The 26134-nt window shown below is 41.7% G+C and overlaps 1 protein-coding gene across 2 annotated transcripts in view; it reads left to right on the top strand.

Moving 5' to 3' along the window:
• The window catches only part of nars2 (asparaginyl-tRNA synthetase 2, mitochondrial), a 77188-nt gene that overhangs the window by 13433 nt on the left and 37621 nt on the right, over positions 1 to 26134 (top strand). The window contains exons 5-6 of one of the 2 annotated variants that reach the window (XM_080197091.1): positions 1136 to 1216; positions 10086 to 10186. In XM_080197091.1, coding sequence (XP_080053217.1) covers positions 1136 to 1216; positions 10086 to 10186 — 182 coding nt within the window. The remainder of the gene's footprint in view (positions 1 to 1135; positions 1217 to 10085; positions 10187 to 26134) is intronic. The other variant, XM_080197093.1, reaches the window with a different exon arrangement.

The raw sequence follows: 26134 nt of genomic DNA on the forward strand, positions 1-26134 counted from the left end.
TCAATGCAGTAATACAACATAAATCCTATGGGAGATCCAGTACTAGGGGCCTCCGTTCAAAGTAATTAGTCACCCGTTTAGTGCTAAGTTGAGGGCTGGGAGTCTATGGAACTCTTTTTCAAAAAGTAGTGGAAGCAGAGTCTTTGAATATTTTTCAGGCAGCGGTAGATAGATTCTTGATAAGCAAAGGGTAAAACGTTATTGGGGATGGAATGCGGAGTTAAGGTTATAATCAGATCGGCCATGATCTTATTGAATGGCAGAGCAGACTTGAAGGGCCAAGTGACCTACTTCTGCTCCAAATTCATGTGTTTGTGTCTTCCTTGCAAGATTACCGTCAGAGCAAACTCTAGCACTATTAATTTATTTTTTTAAAAAAAGCTTTCAATGACCATCCCTAATAGTCATTGAGAAAGTGGTGATGAGCCATCTCCTTGAACCGTTACAATCTGTGGTGCAGGTAAATCATTCAGTGCAGCTAGCAGAAGGGAGTTACAGAATTCTGGTCCCAATTTTAGTCTCTTTAGTAATAGAAACAGAACTTGCTGGAAAACTCAGCAAGTTAGACAGCATCTGTGGGGAGGGAAACAGAATGACATTTGAAATCCATAACCTTCCAATTAGTTCGGTATTGCAACTAGCTAATACTGCATCATGTGAAATAGGAAACAAATTCCATTTTCCATTCTGCAAATTTGCTAAAAATTATTGAGCATGGGTCTACAGTTTGTACTTAACGTTTGTTGCTTTCTGCAGGAATAGTTTGTCACTGATAGATTTCAGATTAGTGCATGAGATCAATTTCTTACTTTATTGTCCAGGCCTGGATTTATTATGCATTTATGTTTAGATATGTAATTGTATGCTGGGCTCCAAGCAAGGAGGAAAGTTGTTCTGCTGCATTATACTGAGGTTTGTAATAACTGAATTGAATGCAGTAGTCACCAACTGCAGACATGAGAATTTAACTGAGTGCCAGCAAACAAATCCTAATCCAAGTGCATTATCAGTGAGGCTTTTCAACAAATTTGGACAAAATTTGTATTGAATTGTTTAAAGCTCTTATAAGGATGCAGAACAGAGTTAAATGAATGAGTACATGGTAACTGTTTTTAACATTCTTTAAAAATTACAGGATAATGAATTTATTCACATACACACACCCATAATAACATCAAATGATTGTGAAGGAGCTGGGGAACTCTTCAAAATTGAAGTAAGTACTGCCCAGAACTAAAAATTAAGTAGACTGATATTACAAACTTTTTTCCAAATTTCTCACAGTACTGATTGTATATGCGTTGAACAACCCCACAGTACAAACCCCCCCCCCCCCCCCCCCCCCTTGCAAATAATCTAACGAACAGAAACTTCCAAGCTGCAGTTCTGCTGAGTTACTTCCAGCGCCTGTGGACTGGACACTAGTGGTCTGAAAAGATTACTACTCTAAATATTACTCTAATAAATCAGAGTTCCCAAATGAAGATGATGATGATTAGCTGTAAGGGAGTTTCATTAGCATCAGAAAGAAATGCCTAAATGCTCTCTTGCTAGACTTTTGGCGCTCTTCCTCCTGCCCAAAGTCAGTGAGTTCTGTTGGGGTAAAATTCCCGAAGTTCAGTTATACTCTCGTATTCTTCCAAGTAACATTGCACATGTGGTACCACACACTAACTTCCTGATTGATGTTCACCGGTCTTGTGAAGGCATCTTGTGAAATTTAATTAGATGAAAAGTGCTGTAGTTAAACATTTACTTCCATATCGCTGTTTAACAAAAACTTAAATATGCAAGTAATTTATTTTTGGGTGCTGCTTGCACTGTTTTATTCAGAAGACTGTAGTAGCCACCCACTGGTATGCGACTGCAATGAAGAAATGAGCATCACAATAGAGAATGTTATTGGAGTATAATATCCAAGCCTTAAATGCTCTGGACTTGCCTATTCCAGGTTATTTTCTACCCTCCATAAACTTGTCATCCAAAATTCTCAAGTTCTGTTCCCCTAACACCCCAAACTTGCTGACCTTCAATGGCTCCCAGTCAAGCAACTTAGTGATTTTTAAATTTCTTTTGATTTGATTTATTATTGTCACGTGTTAACATACAGTGAAAGGTATTGTTTCTTGCACGCCATACAGACAAAACATAGCGTTCAAATAGAAGGAAATGAGTGAGTGAAGAATGTAGTAAGGTAAGTCCATTCAAAAGTATGACAGCGGGAAGAAGCTGTTCTTGAGTCGGTTGGTATGTAACCTCAGACTTTTGCATCTTTTTCCTGACGGAAGAAGATGGAAGAGAGAATGTCTGGGACGCATGGAGACCTTAATTATGCTGGCTGCTTTGTCGACGCAGCGGAAAGCATAGACGGAGTCAATGGATGGGAAGCTCATTTGCGCATGGATTGGGCTACATTCAAGGCCTTTTGTAGTTCCTTGCAGTCTTGGGCATAGCAGGAACCATACCAAGCTGTGATACAACCAGAAAGAATGCTTTCTATGATGCATCTGTAAAGGTTGCTGAGAGTCATAACTGATGTGCCAAATTTTCTTAGTCTTCTGAGAAAGTAGAGGAGTTGGTGGGATTTCTTAACAATAGAGACGGCATGGGGGGACAAGGACAGATTGTTGGTGATCTGGACACCTAAACTTGAAGTTCTCGACCCTTTCTATTTTGGTCTCCGTTGATGTAGACGGGCATGTTCTTCTTTATGCTTTCTGAAGTCGATGACAATCTCCTTCGTTTTGTTGACACTGAGGGAGAGATTATTGTTGCCGCAGCAGGTCACCAGATTCTCTATCTCATTCCTGTACTGTTTCGTCATTGTTTGAGATCCGACCCACAACGGTGGTGTTGTCAACAAACTTGAAAATCAAATTGGAGAGGAATTTGGCCACACAGTCATAGGTGTATAAGGAGTATAGTTGAGGGCTGAGAACACAGCCTTGCGGGGCACCGGTGTTGACAATGATTGTGGAAGTGGTGGTGTTGTCTTTCCTTACTGATTGTGGTCTGTGAGTTCGGAAGTTCAGGATCCAGTCGCAGAGAGAGATGCTGAAGCCCAGGCCAGAGTTTGGAGATGAGTTTCCTGGGAATAATGGTGTTGAAGGCTGAGCTGTAGTCAATAAATAGGAGTCTGACATGGGTATCCTTGTTATCTAGATGAGTAAGTTTTAAGCATGTAGCTTATGTGCACTTTATATGATTTAAAAAAGACATTTTAAACAGCACATTACAAGGATATACTTACTAAAATTGCACTCTGCACCATGCACAGCCATAATGAAACTTCTTGCTTCAAAGATACAAGAAACTCAAAAGGAAAAACTCATTGAGTGGTGTGTAAATAATTAAAAATGAAGTTGCGATCTACCTTTGTAAACATGCCACTCAGTCCAGCCAACTAAAACAGAGCAGCAATCAACAAAGCCAACAGAATATTGAGCTGGTTATTCAAATTCATGAAATCCAAGCCAGGATGCCATAGGTTAAGCTGTATACTGCATTGGCCAGACCTTACTTTGAATATTGCATTTAATTCTGCTGACCAGGAAACACAGGAAGCTATAAAAAGCCATAAAACCAAACCCCAACATTGAAGGTCTGAGTGTGAGGAAGAACTAAAATTCCTTGGACTTTTCTGCCCAGAAAAGAAGCACGTGAGCAGTGATTTTATAGAAATGCACAATGAATGGAAAAGGTGTATAAGGAAATTTACTTGGAATTAATTACCAGATTAAACACGTAGAAAAAGTATGGCAGGTGTTTTTTTTCTTGAGTGGCAGGTTGAGGGAGCTGGAGGAAAAGGTCTCTCAGTTGTGCTCGAGTTTGAGAATGGCTGTAAAAATGGAGTAAACAATAACTAAGCTAGCTCAATAGACGCAAAGAACACTGATAGAAAATAGATTTCAGAATACTGAAGCTAAATGAATTGTGAATTATGTATCCCAGAAGAAATCAAGGAAAAGAGAAACAAGAGCTTTGAGTTAAAGAAGCCATTCTGTTTAACTAAATTTGTGGTTGAGAGAACACTATCAGAGGCAACGGAAAGTTTTGAAGTAATTCTGTTAAGCTGGGACTTGAAAGTTAAAGCAATCGACCATGAGAATAACCAGTAAGACAATTGTGGCAGAGGAAAGGAGTTGGCTCCAAATCCTGACAGGAATTACTGCTAAAAGTTAAGTGAAAGCTCACCCATGAAAATTATCTAGGGAAATTCTGAGGAAGAATCCATAAATCACAACCATGTGTTAATAAGACCATTTGTCCTTTGCGTGTACTTTGTCATCCAGGTTGATCTTAAAATCTGTGTATTTCTTAAGCTAAGGCCAAAGTAAAGGAGTGTCCTATGTTAAATAAATGCTTTCTTTTGTTGGTAAAAAAAATAAATTAATAGCCGTGTGACTCTGTTCTCTCCATATGTGATTTTTAAAAAATAAAAGCCATGGTCTTTGAGCCAGGGTTCCATTCTGGCATCTTGCCACCTAGTTATAGCACCAATTGGGATTATAATACCAGGCCGTTTGCAGATGCAAGTTCACAGTTGGGACTTTGATGATGAGGGTCACACGTTGGGTAGTATGGAGCTGGCGATTGTGATCGGGGGTTAAGGGACTGTGGTTGGTCACTTGTAAAATGCCTCGTGGGTGACAGTTGGCCAGGGTCATGCAGCAGAAAGAGGCATTGAGAGCTTCTGAGATTTGAGGGGCTGGGAGGTGGCTATGAACAGGTGAAGATTGATGGTGAGGGCAGCAAAAAAGCAGATAGTAATTAGACTGGTTGATATCAGCTCACACATTACCAAGCTATGAAGTGTGTTCTCAGTTCAACAGCCTGGAAGCAGAAGCAGCAGGGCCCACCATTTTTCAAGTTTTTGCTATCCATAGTCTGATGTTGAGCGAGACATTGATGCCTTATTTGACCTTGAGCTGAGCATCTGTCCTTCTCCTTCACAGTGACTTTGTGCTTTCACCTCCATTGCTTATCTCTTCTCCTGTCTCAGTACATTACAGTATTACTGTTGTAATGTACTTTGAGATTGAATTAATTAATGACCTTTTAGTGAGGCTACCCCAGGCATCAGTGAGCATAAGATTGAGTTTCACATTGAGTGTAAGATATCCCAGATGGGATTGTTGCCAGTGCGGATTTAATGGGCTGAACGGCCTCTTTCTGCACAATAGGAATTCTGATTCTCTGGTTTGCAACGAGGTTTGGTTTTTTTTTGTGTGGATGTGGGCAGATACAAAGTTGAAATCTTGGAACACCTGAGGTTGGGTGGTGGTCAAAATGCTGCAGTGTTCTGAAGTGTGGTAGTTAGAACTCCCTTACTAACAGCACTGCTGGAGGACCTTTACCATTGTTGTGAAATTGTGCATTTTATCGAAAATGATTTTTGAATATACTGGCTGGAAGCTCCCCACTTATAAAAGACCAAAGTTTCATTCCAGAGACATGAGATCCTTGTCAAAAATTGCATCTTGAATTGTGCTCACAGGAAGGTTCACAAGTCTGGTTAGGGAGGATTTAAATTAAATTGGCAATGGGGTGGCCACCAATGTACAGAAGTAGAAAAGAGGATCAAGGGGTTGGAAGTTGTGTTGAGTAGCAGTAGAAAAGGGAGTAATCCTCTATTAGATAGGAGCGAACTAAAACTACAACGACTACCAGGGCTAGTTTAGAAATCATGTATGTAAATGTACAAAGTGCAGAATTAAGCACAGACAAAATATCAGAAGTGGAAATGATAGATGTAATGGATGGGACAAAAATTCATGGACAAGAAGAACTGTAAAGAATGGATAAGTTGCCCAGTCCATTGGCATGCACCCCAGGTTGCTAAAGGATGTTGAAGGTGGAGAAAATGGGAGGGATAGCCATAATCTTTCCAATTTTGACTCGATACCAGGTGTGAAGAGTCAGAGGTTTGGGGAACGACAAATGTGATACCTTTAATCGACAAAGGATGATGCAAGGAGATTCCTAGTATCTACAGACTAATCAGTTTAACATTGCTGAGTAAAGTTAACAATAATCAGAAGACCAACAACGAGCACTTGAAGAGGTTTGAGTTAATTAAGGAGAATGAACACAGATTTTTAGCAGGCAGATCAAGTTTGACCAATCTACAGTAATTGAATTTTTTGATGAAGGGAATGCCCTGGAATGTTGTCGACGTGCATTTTAAGAAAGAGTTTGACAATGTATCTCTCAAGTTGATTAGCAAAATTGAGGTTCATTGAATTGGAGGGTCATTGTCAACTTGGATTTTTAAAAATAATTGGCATAAAGAAGGAAAACCAAGTGTGATAAATAATTCTTCAGACCAGAGGAAAGTAGGGAGTGGTATGTTCCCAGTGGTCAGTGCCTTAGCTATTTGTTTTTCTATATGTAAATGACTTGAATATTGGAATACAATATAATATTTTAAAATTGATCATTTGGAAGTGTGGCAAGCATTAGACATGATGCCATGAATTGCAACATGACATAGATGGGGAGCAGAATGAAACTTAATACAGCTAAATGTGAGGTGGAGCATTTTCACTGAAGGAGAAGGAAGACTTCATGGCTCAGTTCTAAAGTATGTGCAAGATCGGGAACCTGAGGATTTGTGTATCGATTTTGAAGCTTGTAGAACAAATTGAAAGAGTAGTTAGCAAAGCTTATATGGTCTAATGATTCATAAATATTGAATACTAAAGCGGAGATGTAATACTGAGGAACTTTCAGAGGCTTCAGAGAAGGAGCTTTACTAGAATGGTTTTTTGGGATGAAGGTTTTTTTGGGATGAAGGTTTTTTTGGGATGAAGGTTTTTTTGGGATGAAGGTTTTTTTGGGATGAAGGTTTTTTTGGGATGAAGGTTTTTTTGGGATGAAGGTTTTTTTGGGATGAAGGATCTTAGCCACAAAGCTTAGTTGAGGAAGCTGGGTTGCTCTCTCTAGAGCACGGGAAGTCGAGGTGAGATTTCACAGGTGTACAAGATCATGTCCGGTTTAGATAAGCTATTAGGCTGAGGATACAAGGGCTAGAGAGCACAGGCTTTAAGTTTTAGACAAAACATGCAGAATGATGTGTCAAACTTTTGTACATTGATCTAAAGTCCTGCAACTTGTGTGGTGGAAGTGGAGACTGTCAGTGATTTCAAAAAGAAAATTGGATGGTCTGTTAAGGAAATAAAGTTGCAAAGCTACAGGGATTGAGTGGACAAATGGTAATGATTGGACTACTCCACAGAATGGTGGCCTCGTGCTATTGTGTCTCTTTATCTAAATTGAGTTGATGTGCAGATTACTCATGATGCAAGAGAATGGGAAAACAGGGTTCAGAGACTTACTGACCTACCACTATTTCCAGGTACTTAATGCTCTAATTTATAGAGCTATCGCTGATTGCTGTGCAGACACATGCATTTGGGCCAGTGTCTGTGGGAGTTTGTGTTTTCTCCGGGTGCTCCGGTTTCCTCCCACACCACAAAGATGTGCTGTTAGGCTGATTGGCAGGAATAAATTGTCCCTAAATCAGATTCCCTCAATCTGGATGGCCATAAAACAGGGGTCGTGGGTGGAGAGGGGGACTGGTGGTGTTGAGATGGTGGCGCGGGCACGTTGGGCCGAAGGGCCTGTTTCCCAGGCTGATTTTGTTCTTTGTTATATATTGGGTGTAAAGTATTACTTAATAATAGTGCCTGGATGTCACGATTGCTTTAGAAAATGTTTGGATAAGTTAATATACTGCATACATCTAAGGGTTAAAACTTTACAAACATAATATTAACACTTAAGCTGTTATAACTATCTTCGTATTTAGGGTGTTAAAACTTGCCATTACAGTTGTATTCTTCACATTGATAAAATAACAGCATTGTTATTTAAATTATTTCTTTCATATCTTTGAACATGTTTATCGCTAAATGGTTGTTTGAAATCAACTCGTGGAGATCAATGAACTTGCATTACTTATCTCTTTTAGGTATCTGACAGAATGCAAGATAATAGTTAACTAGTTTACCAATTGCAAGAACAAACAGCAATGATATGTATACAATGTACATGTCAGAGAAGTAAGGTAGTTAATTTTATGCAGTGATTCTTTGTTGCCACAAGATGGTGGCAGCATATTTTTAAAAGCTTCAGCAACGTAATAATTGCTCGGCATTAACTTAATGGCAGCAAATCTGCTGCAGCTAAATCAAAATGTCTTGATGTTATTTGTACACATGCAAATGTAGCAGAAACCATGCATGTTTGCCATATTTTTTCTGACTAACCAACCTCTTCCAATTGCAAAATGGGAAAGTATTTGATGCTTGGTAAGTCCATTGACATCAAAAAAATAAATGTTGGGTTAATGCTTTGGGTAAGAACCTTTCATTACAATTTATTGTATTACATCTTACTGAGCATTTACGTGGGTTATTTTATTACTGATTCCCTGATCATAGTGCACATCATACCACTAGACAAGAAATTAATGGTTGTGGTTAATAGTAGAGATATGCTCCTTTGTGAAATTCTCTTCTTTTCAGCAGAACTAATGCAGATGGGGTCATTAGAGTAAACAATAGAATTGCATGCTTGTCATTAGGATTTTAGTTTTACACAAGATAGGAAGGCTTTGTTATTGCAGTGTATTTATTTCATGTTTGCAAACACTGCAAAGACTTGCTGGGGTAAACTTATGATCAATCACATTAGCAATTGTCTCAAATGGATATGCTGCAAAGATTATTCTCTGGATCTGTTATTTTGTCACACTTAGTCTGTTAATTACACTACATGGCTTTTGACAAAAAAACTTGTATGTTTCATTGGCGCACACATCCCTGCAGTCAATTTTCAATCACAGGGTTTTAAGTAGGCAAGTCTGGAAGATAAATCATTTTGAATGAAAGGATGAGCAAATAGTTTACCATCTTTGCAAAGACAAACCTTAATTCACGTGAAATATTTCATTTGTACTCCCTTATATAAGAGCATTCTGAAATTACAGAAGGGAGGAAGCTGAATATTTGGTGTTGCAGACTCTGGGCGAGTGGTCAAATTCAGATTGGAATTCTGCTCTGGTGCAGAGCAATAAAAATGATGCTCTGAAGATTGTAGCTTGCATTCACAAATTACAAGAAAAGCTTTGTAAATTTGCTGCACTAACTGCATCTGTTTACTTTGAGTCTGTAACAGAAAAATGACCCAGCACATTTTTATCAGAGGTGTAACTTTATAAAAGATTACCTCCAATACAAGGAGTTATTAGCAGCAATGGCCAGTAGCTTATTGCAAAATATTAAAGGAAGAAAGGGAGGTGGAGAAGCAGAGGGAACTAGGAAAGGAATTTGAGTGTAGAGCCTACTCAGGTGAAGGAATTGTTTGGTCAGGGAGGGGTCCATGGCTAGAGGATGTTATGGAAATGGAGAAGGACAAGCTATGAAGGCACTTAAACGTGCACTGAAAATTTTAAGCATGATATGTAGGAGAGCCCAGACAAATGTAGATTACAGAGGGTAAGAGTGATGTATGAGAGACTTGGTGTAGCTAAGATGCAGATGGGTGAAATAAAATTTAGGGAATGGAGAATGGGAGGACAACCAAGAGAGCATTAGGAGTAATAATGTCTGGAAATGTGTAAAGAATGGATAAAAGTTTAAACAGCAGATGGGCTAAGGTAGGGATAATGAGATGGTGAAATTACACTGCACTGTGACAGAGGAGATGGAGTTGAAAGTTCACTTTGTGGCTAAATGAGGTACTCGGGTTCAAAACCATTTGGCTTAACTTACGATCAGAGCGAAGGATAGTGGTAAGGGTGTAGAGCTTGTCGTGAAACCTTATAATGTCTTATACTCACCCCAGTGTTCACCTGGGAGGAGATTGTGACTCATCTATGACTGCACATTGGACGAGTAATCTAATCACAGTGACATTTGAGTAGTGGTGGAACAATTGGAATTATTCTGCCTTACAGAAAAGATGCAAAAATAATTTAAGCAAACATCCTTCGGTCATCAAATTTAGATTATAATTTAAACATCCTGAATTATAACCTAAGTGTGAAATGATGCCTCATTCAGGATTTATTTTTGTTGCAGCCTGCAAGTAAAACAGCTGAAGAGCAGAAAAATGCTAATTTCTTTGATGTTCCTTCCTTTTTAACTGTGTCTGGACAACTGCATTTGGAAGTGATGATGGGGTAAATACCATTTTAACCATTTTTTTGAATCTGCTTTCTTGTGTTCAGAATTGTTACCCTATATTTGAGTTTTGATTTAGAATCATGGAATTCCCTACAGTGCATAAGGAGGCCATTTGGCCCATCAAGTCTGCACTGACGGTGCATGCTACCCAGGCCCTATCCCTGCAACTGCACATATTTACTATGGCTAATTATTCTAAACTACACATCTTGGGACACTAAGGGGCAATTTACCATGACCAATCCACTTAACTTGCACATCTTTGGTCTGTGGGAGCAAAGTAAAGTACCCGGAGGAAACCCCCACAGACGTGGAGAATGTGTAAGCTCCACGAAGTAACCAGAATTGGTTCAAAATGGTCTAAGTCTCTGGAGCTGTGAGACAACAGTGCCACTATTACACTTTAATGGAGTTGATGTATTGTAATAGAAAACTTAAAATAGTTTTTATTCATTTGAGTGTTGGGTGTCGCTGGCTAGCTCAGCATTTATTGCTCATCCCTAATTAGATTTGAGAAAGTGCTTGTGAGCTGTCGCCTTGAACTGCTGGAGTCCATGTGATGTAGATAGACCAACACTGCTGTTAGGGAGGGGGTGTTAAGATTTTGACCCAGAGACAGTGAAGGACTGGCGATTATATTTCCAAGTCAGGATAGTGAGTGACTTGGAGGGTTCTCCCAGGTGATAGTATTCCAATGTGTCTGTGACCCTTGTCCTTTCAGGTGGCGCATTCATGGATTTGGAATGTGCTGTCCAGGGGACTTTGAGTTCCTGCTGTACATTTGTAAATAGTACGTACTCCTGCCACTCTGCGTGGAAGGAGTGAATGTTTAGGTTGGTGAATGGGGTGCCAATCAAATGGGTTTTGTCCTAGATGGTGTTGAGATTCCCAAAGGGAGGGAGATGACAACAGCCATCTATAGGCCAGTTAGCTTAACATCTGTAACTGGGAAAATGTTGAGTGTCAGTTAAAAGGATGTAGTAGCAGAGCATTTAGAAATACATAACAAGCAAGCAGGGTCAGCATGACTTCATGAATGGGAAATCATGACTGTCAAACTTATTCAAATTCTTTGACGTGGTAGTGAACAGGAGAGATAGAGAGGAACCAGTAGGTATAATGTACTTGAATTTCCAAAAAGCATTCAATAAGGTACTGCACAAAAGGCTGCTTAAGATAAGAGACCATGGTGTTGGGGGTAGTGTATTAGCACAGATAGAGGTTTGGCTAACTAATAGAAAATTGGGTTAAGGGGGCATTTTCAGGATGGTAATCTGTAACTAGGGGAGTGCCATAGCAATCAGTGATGGGGCCTACAATATATGTTAATGACTTGGGTGAAGGTAGTATTGACATTAAAAATAGGCCGGAAGTCAAGTGGTGAGGATGACAAAGTCTATAGAGAGGTATACACAGATTAAAAGAGTGGACAAAAATTTGGCAGATGGAATATAATGTGACGTTATGCACTTTGGTTGGAAGAATAAAAGAGCTGAATCTTATTTCGATGGAGAAAGACTACAGAAAACTGCAGCACAGAGGGATTTGGAGGTCCTTGTGCATAAATCACAAAACACTAGCATGCAAGTTCAGTAGGTAATAAGGAAGGCAAATGGAATCTTGACCTTTATTTCAAAGGGAAAGGGAATATACAAGGCACTAGTTAGACTTCACCTGGAATACTGTGAACAGTTTTGGTCCCCTTTTCTAAGGAAATATATATTGACATTGAAGGGAATTCAGTGAGGTTTCACGAGGTTGATCCTGGGTATGGAGAGATTTTGTTATGAAGAGAGATTTAAGCTAGTTGGGCCTGTACCCCTTGAGTTTAAAAGAACAAGAAGTGGATGGGACAGGAAAGAAGGCCTGAGATAGGTTAGAGCTAAAGAAAGATTGACAAAAAATGTCATGGACGTAAGACAAAGTGTATATTAATGGTGGCATTAAGGATTGAAAATGGTGCTAATAGTGGCATAAAGGTAAGATAACAGGATGTGTCAACAGGAGAACAAAGGTCAGTGCTCAGTGGAAGCAAAACTGAAAAGCAAAAGACAGATGGCCCGATGGGGAAGGAGTAGAATTGTATTGGGGCAAACCAAGGGGACAGAAAGGGGGGTTAAGACAGACGGGAAAGTCCAGACTATCTTTGAACTCGGAAGTTGAAGTCCAGAAGGCTGTAATGCACTTAGTCAGTTGAATTTGCATTGGGCATCACTGGGGCATTGCAGCAGGGCAAATATGGACACCTGGCATGAGGATATGATGCTGAGGTGAAATGACAAGTTGATTGGTTGGGGTCATACTTGCAGACAGAGCAAAGGTGTTCCGCAAAATGGGCCACCCAATCTGCATTTAGTCTCCCCTATGTAAAGAAGTCTGCATTGGGAACAGCAAATACAGTAGATTATTGGTTCTCAACCTGTGGTCCACAAGGGTGTTGTAGATGATCCACGGAGGGGAAAAAAAACTGAATATGCGTACCTAATATGTACCATATTCAATGTTACAGTATTATCTGCAATGGAATTGATGGATCAAAATGTGTAGGAGTTGGCACAAATGGAGCCCATGCAATTTTAGGCCAACACAATGGGGTTGTTAAATGTGTAAGAGCAGTGCTCTGCAAGCAACATCCATAGGGAGGTGTTAGCGACAAAGAGAATGCCTGCTTATCTCATGACTGTTTTGGTGGAAGTGGTTAAAACAGTTACTTTTATCAAGGTCTGTCCACTGAATTTGTGAATATTTGCAGTTCTATGTGATGAGATGGGCAGTAATCACAATCAACTACTTCTGCACAATGGAGTCCACTAGTTTTCCCAAGGAAAGCGGCTCTCGTGTCTTTTCGAGTTGCATGATGAAATGAGAATTTTTTTACTTAAAGTTTGAGATCTCAGTTTGTCATTCTATGTCTTGCCAAATTAGCATATATAGCAGATATTTTTGATCACTTAAACAGCCTCAATCTGATGTGCAGGATTAAGAAATCCATTTGCGAGCCTTTGAGGACATTGATATCCTTAAGAGAACGAGACAGCCTTGTGGAACTGTCCAGTGACAGTGCTTCATAGCTGGACTTTCCTCAGAACTACCTGACTGACTTGTTGCTTAAAGTTGCTTCACAGTAATCAGACTGTCTGACGAGGCAGTAAAGTTTCTGATACCTTTTCCTGCAACCTACCTTTGCAAAAGTGAATTTTCAGAGCTTGTCACATTGAAGGCCAGATATCAGAATCAACTTAACGTGGAACCAGATCTCTGATTGAGATGGTCATCCCTGGACACTGACCGTTTGACATCTGAAAAACAAGATTGGCCATTTCATTCATTAAGCATTAACTGTTTCCACTGCTAAGCCTACTGCAGGTAAGTGTACTGTGACGAGTGTAATATATTTGTGAGTGTACATAAACTATTAGAAATAGCTCGTTTTTAGTAGCCTTTGAGATATACATTTGACTCGCATCAGCCATAGACAATGTTAAAAAAATGTTTAATACGGTTTGCGTACGTTGTGGTCTGCAAAAGCTTTTGATGATGATCTGTTGGTCCACATAAAGGAAAAGGTTGAAACTGCTGCGGTAGACCAAATTCAGGGAGGTGCAGATTAAATATTTAATCACCTGGAAGGAGTGTTTGGGGCTTTGAGCGGTGAGGAAGGAAAAGGTAAAGAGCAGGTGTTGCACCTTCTGCAATTGCATGGTGCTGTGAGAAGTGGATGAAATGGAGGAGTGGACCAGGATGTAACAGAGGGAATGACCCCGATGGAATGCTGATCGGGGCGGGGGGATGAGGGGAAGATATGTTTAGTGCTGGCATCATGCTGGAGTTGGCGTAAGTAGTGGAGGGTGATCAAAGAACAATACAGCACAGGAACAGCCTTTTGGCCCTCCAGGCCTGCGCCGCTCATGAGCCCAACTAGACCATTCGTTTGAATCCCTCTAATAATCCCAGTCTGTTCATGTGGCTATCCAGATAAGTCTTAAACGATCCCAGCGTGTCAGCCTCAACCACCTTGCTTTGGTAGTGCATTACAGGCCCCCACCACCCTCTGTGTAAAATATGTTCCCCTGACATCTGTGTTGAACCTTGCCCCCCTCGCCTTGAACTTGTGACCCCTTGTGTTTGTCACTTCTGACCTGAGAAAAAATTTCCCACTGTTCATCCTATCTATGCCCTTCATAATTTTATAGACCTCTACCAGGTCGCTCCTCCTCTCCCAGGGAGAACAACCCTAGTTTACCCAATCTCTCCTCATAGCTAAGACCGTCCATACCAGGCAACATCCTGGTAAACCTTTTCTGTACTCTCTCAAAAGCCTCCACGTCCTTCTGGTAGTGGGGCGACCAGAACTGGACGCAGTTTTCCAAATGTGGCCTAACCAACGTTCTATACAGCTGCAACATCATACACCAACTTTTATACTCTCTGCCCTGTCCAATAAAGGCAAGCATGCCATATGCTGCCTTTACCACCCTCTCCACCTGTGCTGCCATCTTTAAGGATTTGTGAACTTGTACATCCAGGTTCCTCTGTGCGTCTATACTCCTGATGGTTCTGCCATTTATTGTATAGCTCCCCCCTACATTAGTTCTACCAAAATGCATCACTTCGCATTTATCTGGATTAAATTCCATCTGCCATTTCTCCATCCAATTTTCCAGCCTATCTATATCCTGCTGTATTCTGTGACCATGTTCATCACTATCCACAAGTCCAGCAATCTTTGTGTCGTCCGCAAACTTACTGATCACACCAGCTACATCTTCTTCCAAATCATATATATATATATCACAAACAGCAGAGGTCCCTGTACAGAACCCTGCAGAACACCACTAGTCACGGACCTCCAACCGGAAAAAGACCCCTCCACGGCAACCCTCTGTCTTCTATGGCCAAGCCAGTTCTCCACCCATCCAGCTAGCTCACCATTTATCCCATGAGATTTAACCTTTTGCACCAGCCTGCCATGAGGGATCTTGTCAAACGCTTTACTAAAATCCATACAGATGACATCCACGGCCCTTTCCTCGTCAATTGTTTTTGTCACCTCAAAAAACTTAACCAAATTTGTGAGGCATGACCTCCCTCGTACAAAACCATGCTGTCTATCGCTAATGAGATTATTCCATTCCAAATGTGCATATATACTATCTCTAAATCTTCTCCAACAATTTCCCTCCCACGGACGTCAGCTCACTGACCTATCCTCCAATCCTCTGGGACCTCACCTGTGTCCAGTGAAGAGACAAAGGTTTCTGTTAGAGGTCCAGAACTTTCATCTCTTGTCTCCCTGAGTAGTCTAGGATAGACTGAGTAATCAGGCCCTGGGGATTTGTCTGTCTTAACGTTCCCCAGAAAACCTAACACTTCCTCCCTTGTAATTGAGATTTTTCCTAATGGATCACACATCCCTCTGAGACACTACCAGTCAACATGACCCTCTCCTTTGTGAATACTGATGCAAAGTATTCATTTAGAATCTCACCTACTTCCTTGGGTTCTAAGCATAATTTCCCACCTTTGCCCCTGAGAGGTCTGATTTTTTTTTTCCCTGACAACTGTCTTGTTCCTAATGTATGTATAAAATGCCTTAGGATTCTCCTTAATCCTGTCTGCCAAGGACAAATCGTGTCCCCTTTTTGCCCTTCTAACTCCCCATTTGAGTTCTTTTCTACTTTCTCTGTATTCCTCCAGTGCTCCATCTGTTTTTAGCTGCCTGGACCTTGCGTATGCCTCTTTTTTTCTTTTTGATTAGACCCACAATATCCACGGCTCTCGAATCCTACCTTTCCTATCCTTCCTTTTTACAGGCAGGTGCCTGTCCTGCAGCTCTATCAACTGCTCCTTAAAAGACTCCCACATGCCAGATATGGATTTACCCTTGAACAGCCTCTCCCAATCAACAGCCACCAAATCCTGCTTAATCCGGCTATAGTTAGCCTTCCCCCAGTTCAGCACCTTACCCATCTTCTTCCATTACTATCCTAAAGTTTACAGAATTGTGGTCACTATTTGCCACATGTTCCCCTACTGAAACTTTGACCTGAACAGGCTCATTCCCCAGTACCACGTCCAGTATAGCCCCTCTCTAGCTGGACTAGCAACATGTTCCAAAGAACATTCCTGTACGCGTTTTATAAATTCCTGCCGACCCCCAGCCCTAAGCACTTTCCAGTCTATACAAGGGAAATTAAAGTCTCCCACTACAACAACCTTATTTTTTCTGCACCTGTCCAGAATCTCCTTACATATCCGATCCTCAACTTCCTGAGGCTTGTAGTATACCCCCAGCATAGTGACTGCGCCCTTCCTGTTTCTGAGCTCCACCCACAGTGACTTGTTACATGACCCTTCTAAATTGTCCACCCTCTGTACCGCTGTAATATGCTCCCTAACCAGTATTGCTACTCCCCCACCTCTCGTCCTAATCCCTCCTCTATCTCGCCTAAAACACTTATACCCTGGAATATTCAGCTGCCAGTCCTGTCCTTTTAACCAAGTCTCCGTCACTGCTACCACATCCAAGTTCCGTGCAAGCATTAAGGCTCTAAGTTCGTCTGTCTTGCCCGTTACACTCCTTGTGTTGAAGCAGATGCACTCCAGACTTCCAGGCCTACTGAGGCCATCCTCCCCCAGAATGCTCCTCTTCTGAGAGAGCCTTGTCCTGGCCCCAAGCTCGTCCCCAGCCTCGATGCTTATTGACCTATTATTTTGATCCCCACCCCCCTGCCACATTAGTTTAGACCCACCCAAACCACACTAGTAAAACTCCTGGCCAGGATCCTCGAGTTTAGGTGTAACCTGTCCTTCTTGTACAGGTGCCATCCTGTCTTGAAGATTTCCCAGTGATCCTTGAATTTGAAACCCTCCCTCCACCAGTCCTTTAGCCATGTGTTCAGTTGTACAATCTCCCTATTCCTAGCCTCACTAGCAGTGGCACTGGGAGTAGTCCAGAGATTGCTACCCTAGAGGCCCTGCTTTTTAGCCTACTACCCAACTCCCTGAATTGCTCTCGCAGGACCTCCCTGCTCTTTCTGCCTACGTCATTTGCACTAATGTGGACAATGACGTCTATCTGATCACCCGACCCTTTTAGGATGCTTCCTTCCAGCTCAGAGACATCCAGGCCCCTGGCACCAGGGAGGCAGACTACCAACCTGGAGTCTCGTTCACGCCCACAGAACCACCTGTCTGTGCCTCTAACTATTGCGTCCCCCACTATTACTGTTCTGCTCGTCCCCCTCTTTCCACTTTGAGCCACAGAGCCCAACTCTGTGCCAGGGATCTGGTCACCGTGGCTTACCCCTGAAAGGTTGTCATTCCCCCCACCCCTGCTTCCCACAGTATCCAAAACGGTACAGTTATTTTGGAGGGGGACAACCACAGGGGATCCCTTCACTGACTGCTCTCTCCCCTCCCCCTCCTGTCTGTCACCCAGCCCTCATTGTTAAGGGGGACAGCCACCGGGGTACCCTCTGGTATGTGACCTTTATCCTTCCTAACCGTGACCCACGTGTCCTCCTCCCGTGGCCCCGGTGTGACTACCTGCCTGTAACTTCTCTCTATTAATTCCTCATTTTCCCTGACTATACTAAAGTCAACGAGCCGCAGCTCCAGTTCCTCTAATGTGGTCCCTCAGGAGCTGCAGTTAGACGCACCTGGCACAGATATGGACTTCCGGGAGGCTAGGCAACTCCATGAACTCCCACATCTGACACCGAAGCAACAAACCGGCCTCTCTCTCATAATTACCCCTTTCTTTAAGTTACTGGAAGAACGAAGCACAGAACCTACCCTGCCTCTGCCTGTTTATGCCAAAGCCCTTCAGCCTTCATTCTGCTCCCTCTCACTCCACACCTGCTCTCAACGCTGCCCGTTGTATAGCATGGCCTGCTCTTTATAGCTCCCGTTCACCACTAGCTGGTGTCAGGCGCCTGCACAGTTTTCCCAGTTAAAAAAACTTTTGAAAGGAAAAAAGCCAGTGAAAAACCTTAAACTTAATGGGTGGATAATTAAATAAATAAGCAAACACTAGCTGCCTTACCCTCAGCATGAATCTCTCCCTCTCAATCTTGCTCTGGTCGCACAATGAAGTCGATTCCCCAGGTAAGTGACTTTTATATTAAAATAAAAAACTCAAACTCCCAGACTACCCAGCAGCCCACTTCCACTTTCCCAGTTTAAAAAAAACTTTTGAAAGGAAAAAAGCCTGCGAAAAACCATAAACTTGACAGATAATTAAATAAATAAGCAAAGGCTAGCTGCCTTACCCTCCGCACGAATCTCTTCCTCTCAATCTTGCTCTGGTCACACAATGAATATCCTTTGAATATGGAAGCTGGTGAGTTGAAAAGTGAGGACAAGAGGGAAGAAACCCTGTCATGGTTCTGGGAGGTAAACAGATGGGGTGGAGTTCTTACAAGGACTGGGTGTGAGGACCTTTAGTCAAGGTAGCTGTGGGAGTTGGTGCGTTTGCAATGAATATTGGTGGTCAGTCTATTGCTAAAAATGGAGACGGAGAGATCAGGGAAGGGAAATACTAGAAATAGACCATTTGAAGGTGAGAGAGAGATGGAAATTGGAAGCAGAATCAATAAATTTTTCCAGGTCCAGATGAGAGCATAAAGTGGCACTGATATAATTATTGATGTATCGATGAAAGAGTTGTGAGAGAGGGCCTGAGGAAGACTGGAATAAGAAATACTCCACATACCCCACAAAAAGACCGATGTAACTGGGGCCCATGGGAGTACCCATAACCACACCTTGTATTAGAAATGAGATAAATTAAAGAAGAAATTTTTGAGTGAGAGCATTAGCTCAACTAGGCGGAGAAGTGTATTGGTAGATGGGGATTGTTTGGGCCTGTGCTCCAGGAAGAAGCAGAGAACCCTAAAGCCCTCCTAATGGGGAATGAAGGTGTAGGGGGTATTGCCTGTCACAGTCTGTTTTAACCCTTATACGGTGGACAAATAACTACGAGTAGACATCTAATTAGTACAACCAATATTTGTTTAATCCCACACAATCAATAATCACCCACCCGATGATCAGTAAGTTATCTTACAGAAAATATTAGAATTCAGGTCCAATACAAGACCTTGACTTTGCGTGACTGGCAAGTACCCAAGCAGATATTGGCCTTTATCTGTGTGCTGGCCTTGGTAGTCACCTGCATAATCTGGTTTGGCATTCTGGGTCTGGTCTTCCTTCCTCCTCGGGTGTGGTGGCTCTCCTCTTGCTAGCGATGGTCACCATTGTTGTAGCTCGTTTATGGGGTCAGAGAGAGAGAGATTCCTGGTTGTGCAGCACCCTTTATACCCTGTTTGATTTCACGCCCCTTTTTGGCCATTGCCAATCGATTGATCAGGACTTGATCACCCTGATCGATAAGAGTCCAATCAGGTGCTACCACACCGACCTCTGGGTGTGCCACCAGCGGCCATGTCTGTAGGTGCTGGAGGCACATAGGTCACATACCTCCCTCCTAAATAAGGGTTCATGGTGCCCCTATGTTTGGTGCACAACCCAGTGTGACCAGAAAGTCTCTTTCATCCTGGAGATGAAACAAGCCAGTGTGACTGTAAAGTCCCTTTCATCTGCAGATGGCCCATATCCTGTTTATTCGCTCATCAGGGTTGCAGTCTGTTTGTCTCTGTCTTTAAACTGCAGCCTGTCGGTTTAGTTTCTTGCCCAATTGTCCCAGAGTGCTTTACAAAACACCATTTTAGCTGGCCCGTTTGGCTACAGGGGTTTGGACATCCATCATGAAGAGGAGGCAGGTGGGCCATTGTTGATTTGACATTGGGCATTGGAGGAATCACAGATGTAAGTGGGAAGGGACTGCACAAGATGAGCAAGAATGGAATTGAGGTGGGATGAAATTAATTCAGTGCAGCAGGACAGATACTGGATAAGGACCTATAAGAGGCTTCATTTGCCCACACCTGAAGCAGGTTTATTTGTGCAACTACTGTCCTTGGTCCCAGTCACAACAACTTTGGCTAATTTTGACTCTCACCACACCCCAATCATAGCTATCCATTGACCTAACTTTTTCTCCCAAGACCTTTCCCCTCATCATTGGCCCTCTCTGATCTGTTTTGTTTTCTGGCCTGGACTTGCTTGCAGAGGCTGCGGCACCACCACCAGCAGCCCTATCATCCTTCTGCCTTCACTAGAGAACCTCTCCTGTTACGTGGCTTCATGTAAATTATGAGGTCCAATATCTGTGATCCCTGGGTATTCAAAATCGAGTACGCCTGAATTTCCACACCGGTAACCTCATGACCAGCCTATCCTGGAAACATCTCTTTTGGATCTTTTATGCTTGGGTGACCAACACTCAGAAAAAAGATTAGCAATGTTTTGACAGTGTTCAGAACGAGCAGGTAGGCAAAACTGTTGTTGGGTTGGGGGGGAATCATGACCTATTTTTCCCTGGCAAAGCCTGATTCTACCTAATTCTGTACAGAATAAAATCACTTCCAATCCTTCATTGTTCAATTTTTTTCTTCTTTGTTGACGGTGCCAACAGTGATGTTATCGCTCAGAAAACAATTTTTTTGCTGTGATATCAGGCAGGTCCAACTTTGAAGCTTCATTTTTGCTGGTGAAATTTTGGCAACACAGTTATTTTGCACCAAATTTCATGTTGAACAGGGAGAAACACACAATCCAGGAAGATGACAGGTTTTACTCCTGTGACACTCAAACAGGGCGATTTTGAGTGATCAGAATGAATAAACAAAAGCAAAGAGACTGCTCATCAATAACTGTGGTATTCTCTTTGCATGTGCATTTTCTTTTCCTTTGCTGACGTTTAATTTAAAAGCATTGTAAGAGGTATCGTGAGCGAAAGTTGTCCTGAGCTTGGATGATAAAATTATGTTCAGAGCACAGTGGCATTTAAATGTTTTGCAATTCCCAGTTCTTCCTAAACTTCAATTTGAACAAAAAGCATAGCCATGAGAATGTGTAGAGGAAGCATTTGCGAGAGCAATGATTTTCATTTCATGATGCTACTCCATTGTAGTAAATCAAATCTCAAAGTATAAAGCAAAGTTTCAAAACAAATATTTTCCTCTACCATTTACCATATTTTACTGTTATGGTAAACATATTGGGTAGAAAAGTGAAGAGGTGGCGGCAGGAACAAAAGTGGTATTCATTGTTAACAGAATAATATAAAGCTCCTTCTGTCTTGATTAAATTTGGAGGGTGTTTTCATTCTGTTGTTGGAGATGGGCTCATTTAGTGTAGCAAACTAATTAGTCAGTATAAATTGGGTATTATTACAAGTGGGAGAGAGACAGACAAAACCCCCGAATTCTTGTAAACCTTCAATCCACAATCAGAGCAGTTTAATTTTGATAAGGCTGAGATGCAAGTGGGTAAGCAGAGCTGAGTCCATTAAGCAGTTCAGCCATGATCTTATTGAATGGCAGAGCAGGCACGAGGGATCAGATGGCCTACTCCTTCTCCTAGTTCTTATGCATTTCCCAAACCATAACTGAGTAGTAAGTACAAAATCATTACCTGCAAACTTTTTTGGATTTTAAACCAATAGCATTATTTTTCACATACTTTCCTGGGAACCTTCACTATTATCCCTGCAGACCATGGACACAAGAAAGATGCAATCAGAGGCCACATTTCTCTTCTACAAATATTAGAATCAAACTCTATAGTTACAGTTCTCTCACAGGTGTGAAGGGTTCTTCCACTCAGGAGTTGATCCAGATCAGTCCAGGTAGCTGAAGACCAGATTTTAAGTTTCCTTTAGGATGAGATATGCAATAAGTTGAGACAGGCTGTCTCGCTAATACTTATAGCCAGACGACCAGTTTGCTTTTTCCAAGTGAATTTAGAATCTTTGAGAGAACAGGTTTCAAGGAGGTTTCAAACTTGAAGTCTTGTGATTTGATTAAAAAGCTAGGTGCTAATAGCCAGGTTTCTGTCATCTGCATTCTGCAGTTCCCTATCTGCAAGCAAACAGGACGTATAATTTAAAAACGCTTTTAGAAAGGATTTTGGTCAGGTGATAAACGGCCGTCAATACATGATGGAAGTAATCAGTCTGTTCATAATAACAGTAGATTTCATCTCCTATGGTCAAAATCATTATCATACAATGGAGGCAGATAGGAATTCTTTGCACTTCCATGTGCATAATTGGTATCAGTGACTCTCCTTTATTACCAGGCCGTTCTGGAATAGGTTGTCTGAAGCTTTATTGTCCTTGCTGTTTTGGGGTGAGTCTTGACGATGGCAGGTGTGACATTCCACAAGAATTGTACTCCATTTTTGGAAGCTTGGCCAACTTGCAATTCCAAAAGTCAGGTGGTCTCCTGGTAACCATTTTAAAAGTCCAATAATTTCCATTTTGAAAGTGTAGTTAGAACCTTGGCCTTTAGTGCAGAAGGAGGCCATCCGGCCCATTAGATCTGCACCAACTCTCCGAAAAAGCATTGTACCAGAACTGTCCTCCTGCCCTATCCTCATAACCATGCACATTTGCCAAGGCTAATCCACCAAAGCTACACATTTTTGGAAACTAAAGGGCAATTTAGTATGACCAATCCACCTAATTTGCACATCTTTGAACTATGGGACAAAACTGGGGCAGCCAGAGAAAACCCACATGGACGCAGGAGAACATGCATATTCCACTCACACAACTGGAATTGAACTCAACTACATGGCACTGAGGCAGCAGTGCTATCCATTGTGCCATTCCTCTGGATGTCCTTAAAATAACTCTGGGTAATAAATCCTGCTTTTCTAGTGTTGCTGATATCCTAAAAACACATTTAAGGCAGGCCATGTTTAAGTAATTTGCTGGAATTCTTTGAGAACCTTGCATGTGTGGTTTTACGGGTAATGTATTAACATGGATAAAGGATTCGTTAACTAACAAAGCAAAGAGTGGGAGTAAATGGGTGTTTTTTTCTGGTTGGCGATCAGTGACTAGTGGTGTGCTTCAGGGATCAACGTTGGGACTGCAATTGTTTACGATTTACATAACTGATTTGGAGTTAGGGACCAAGTGTTATGTCAAAATTCACAGGTGACACTAAGATGAATGGCAGAGCAAAGTGCAGAGAGCGCTGAAAGTCTGCAAAGGGATATAGATATGAGAGTGGGCAAGGGTCTGGCGGATGGAGTACAATGTTGGTAGGAATAACTGCAAAATGGACTGTTATTTAAGTAGTAAAAAATTGCAGCGTGCTCCTTGTGCATGAATCACAAAGTTGGTCTGCAGGTGCAGCAGGTAATTAAGGCAAATAAAATGTTGTCCTTTATTGCTAAAGGGCTGGAGTTTAAAAACAGCGAGGCTATATTGTAGTTGTATAAGGTGCTGCTGAAGCCACGCCTGTGTAGCTTTGGTCTGCTTGCTTAAGAAAGGATATATTGGCACTGGAGGGGGTACAAAGGAGATTCACTAGATTGATTCCAGAGTTGGGAGGGTTGGCTTATGAGGAGAGACTGGGACTATACTCATTGGAATTCAGAAGAATGAGGGGAGATCTTATAGAAACATATAAGATTATGAAGGGAATGGATAAGATAGAAGCAGGGAAGTTGTTTCCACTGGCAGGTGAAACTAGAACTAGGGGGCATGGCCTCAAAATAAGGAGAAGCAGATTTAGGATTGAGTTGAGGAGGAACTTCTTCACCCAAAGAGTTGTGAATCTATAGAATTCCCTGCCCAGTGAAGCAATTGAGGCTACTTCATTGAATGTTTTTAAGGCAAAGGTCGATAAATGTTTGAACCATAAAGGGATTAAGGATTATGGTGAGCGGGTGGATAAATGGAGCTCAGTCCATGAAAAGATCCACCATGATCTTATTGAATGGCAGAGCAGGCTTGAAGGCCTACTCCTGCTCCTAGTTCTTATGTTGTTTTAAAAAAGCATTTCCCAGTCATTCTTAATACTCTGTTATGAAACCTAAAAAGAGCATTAATTTCATATTAAGATATTATTAAATGAGTTACGTTTGCAAATGTTCATTATATACTTCCCAAAGAGCTGAGTAACTGTCCTGTTGTCTTTTACATTGTCAAAGTATAAGAACATAAGAACATAAGAAATAGGAGCAGGAGTAGGCCATCCAGCCCTTCGAGCCTGCCTCGCCATTCAATAAGATCATGGCTGATCTGTCGCTGCTCAGTTCCACTTTCCCGCCCTCTCCCCATAACCCTTAATCCCCTCTCCTATCAAAAACCCATCAACCCGCGTCTTAAAAATATTTAGCGAGGCAGCCTCCACCACTTCAACGGGCAGAGAATTCCAGAGATTCACTACCCTTTGAGTGAAGAAGTTCCTCCTCAACTCCGTTCTAAACCGCCCCCCTTTTAAAAGTATGGAAGAGGAAAGATGTAATATTGTCAGCATCATCTGTGATGTTGGTGTAATCTTTTCCATTTGTAACTTCATCTAGAAGTCTTAAATTTCAAAATCTTGGAGGATATGGGTAATGTGACAAAACCTTAACTTGGGAATAGTTTATTAAATGTTTCCAGCCTTTTTTAAAACAATAAATATCCTCTTTCATTTCAATGCACCTTCCAATTTTTCTGTAAAAGTATGCTGTTTAAATGTCCATTGTAAGGCAGTATTATTTGGCCACATTTGGAAATTAATTGAAGATGGAAATGTGGAATGCATTCAAATTTGACCAAGTACTAATTCAGTTTAAAAAAAGTGCATTTTTTTTTTGTTTAAAATGGAACTGGGAACTGCCCAGCATCTTACTGGCAGTGCATGGTGCTCAACAATATAAAAAGATGCTGTGTTTTTAATCTCATCTGTATTTGGTTAGTTGATCATCTCTACCTTTTTCCCCCCCCCCCCCTCATTCTGCCCACTGCTGGCTTCTTATCTACAGGTTGGAGAAAATGAACGTTGATATTGGATACCAGACAAAGACATTATTCTAAATATATTCTGATTTTGGAATGAGGAGAAATCACTTAATGTGCCTTATTTTTAGCTCAGTCAAATTAAGGTGACATTAGGGTTTGGAGTTTTGTATCTGAGTGAGTTAAGGAACTGTTATTTTGAAAAATTTGGTTCCATTAAGACGAATTCCATGTAGTTCATTTTTCAATTTCAATGATTACAAATGCTAAAACTTGAAGCAGTGTTGTTCCAGCTCATCAATTCTGTTCTCTATTACTATCGCGTCAGCTGTGTTGTGATGCTATTCTGCCTTTAAAAAATGTGATGTGGAGGTACTGGCATTGGACTGGGGTAGGTAAAGTAAGAAGTTTCAAACACCAGGTTGAAGTTCAACAGGTTTATTTGGAATCATGAGCATTTGGAGCGCTGCTGCTTCGTCAGGTGACTCAACTAAGGAAGGAGCAGCACTCCAAAGGCTCGCGATTCCAAATAAACCTGTTGGGCTTTAACCTGGTGTTGTGAGACTTCTTCCTCTTTGCTGATGACTGCGCCCTGTATACTGGCTCAGCCTGAGATGCAAGTCAGTATGGACAAATTTTCCACGGCTTGTGACAACTTTGGACTTACAATCAACATTAAAAAGACCGAAGTCATGCACCAGCCTGCTCCTCATGCACTGTACACAACCCATAATCACAATCGAAGGGCAGAAACTACAGGTAGTGGACCAGTTCACTTATCTTGGCAGCACCCTCTCCCAAGCAGTGAATATTGATACAGAAGTTAACTGCAGAATAGCAAAGTCAAGTTCTGCTTCGATAGACTGCGCTGCACGGTATGGGAATGTCAAGGAATCAGTCTAGCAACAAAACTGAAGGTCTACAGCACCACAGTACTCACTACCCTCCTGTATGCCTGTGAAACGTGGACTGTGTATCAAAGGCATGCAAGACAGCTCAATCATTTCCACGTGACTTGTCTTCACAGAATATTATACATCAGATGGCAAGACAAAGTACCAGACACTGAAGCTGT

The sequence above is a fragment of the Carcharhinus amblyrhynchos genome, chromosome 10, assembly GCF_965287045.1.
Source record: "Carcharhinus amblyrhynchos chromosome 10, sCarAmb.v2.hapA, whole genome shotgun sequence".
Lineage (NCBI taxonomy): Eukaryota > Metazoa > Chordata > Chondrichthyes > Carcharhiniformes > Carcharhinidae > Carcharhinus > Carcharhinus amblyrhynchos.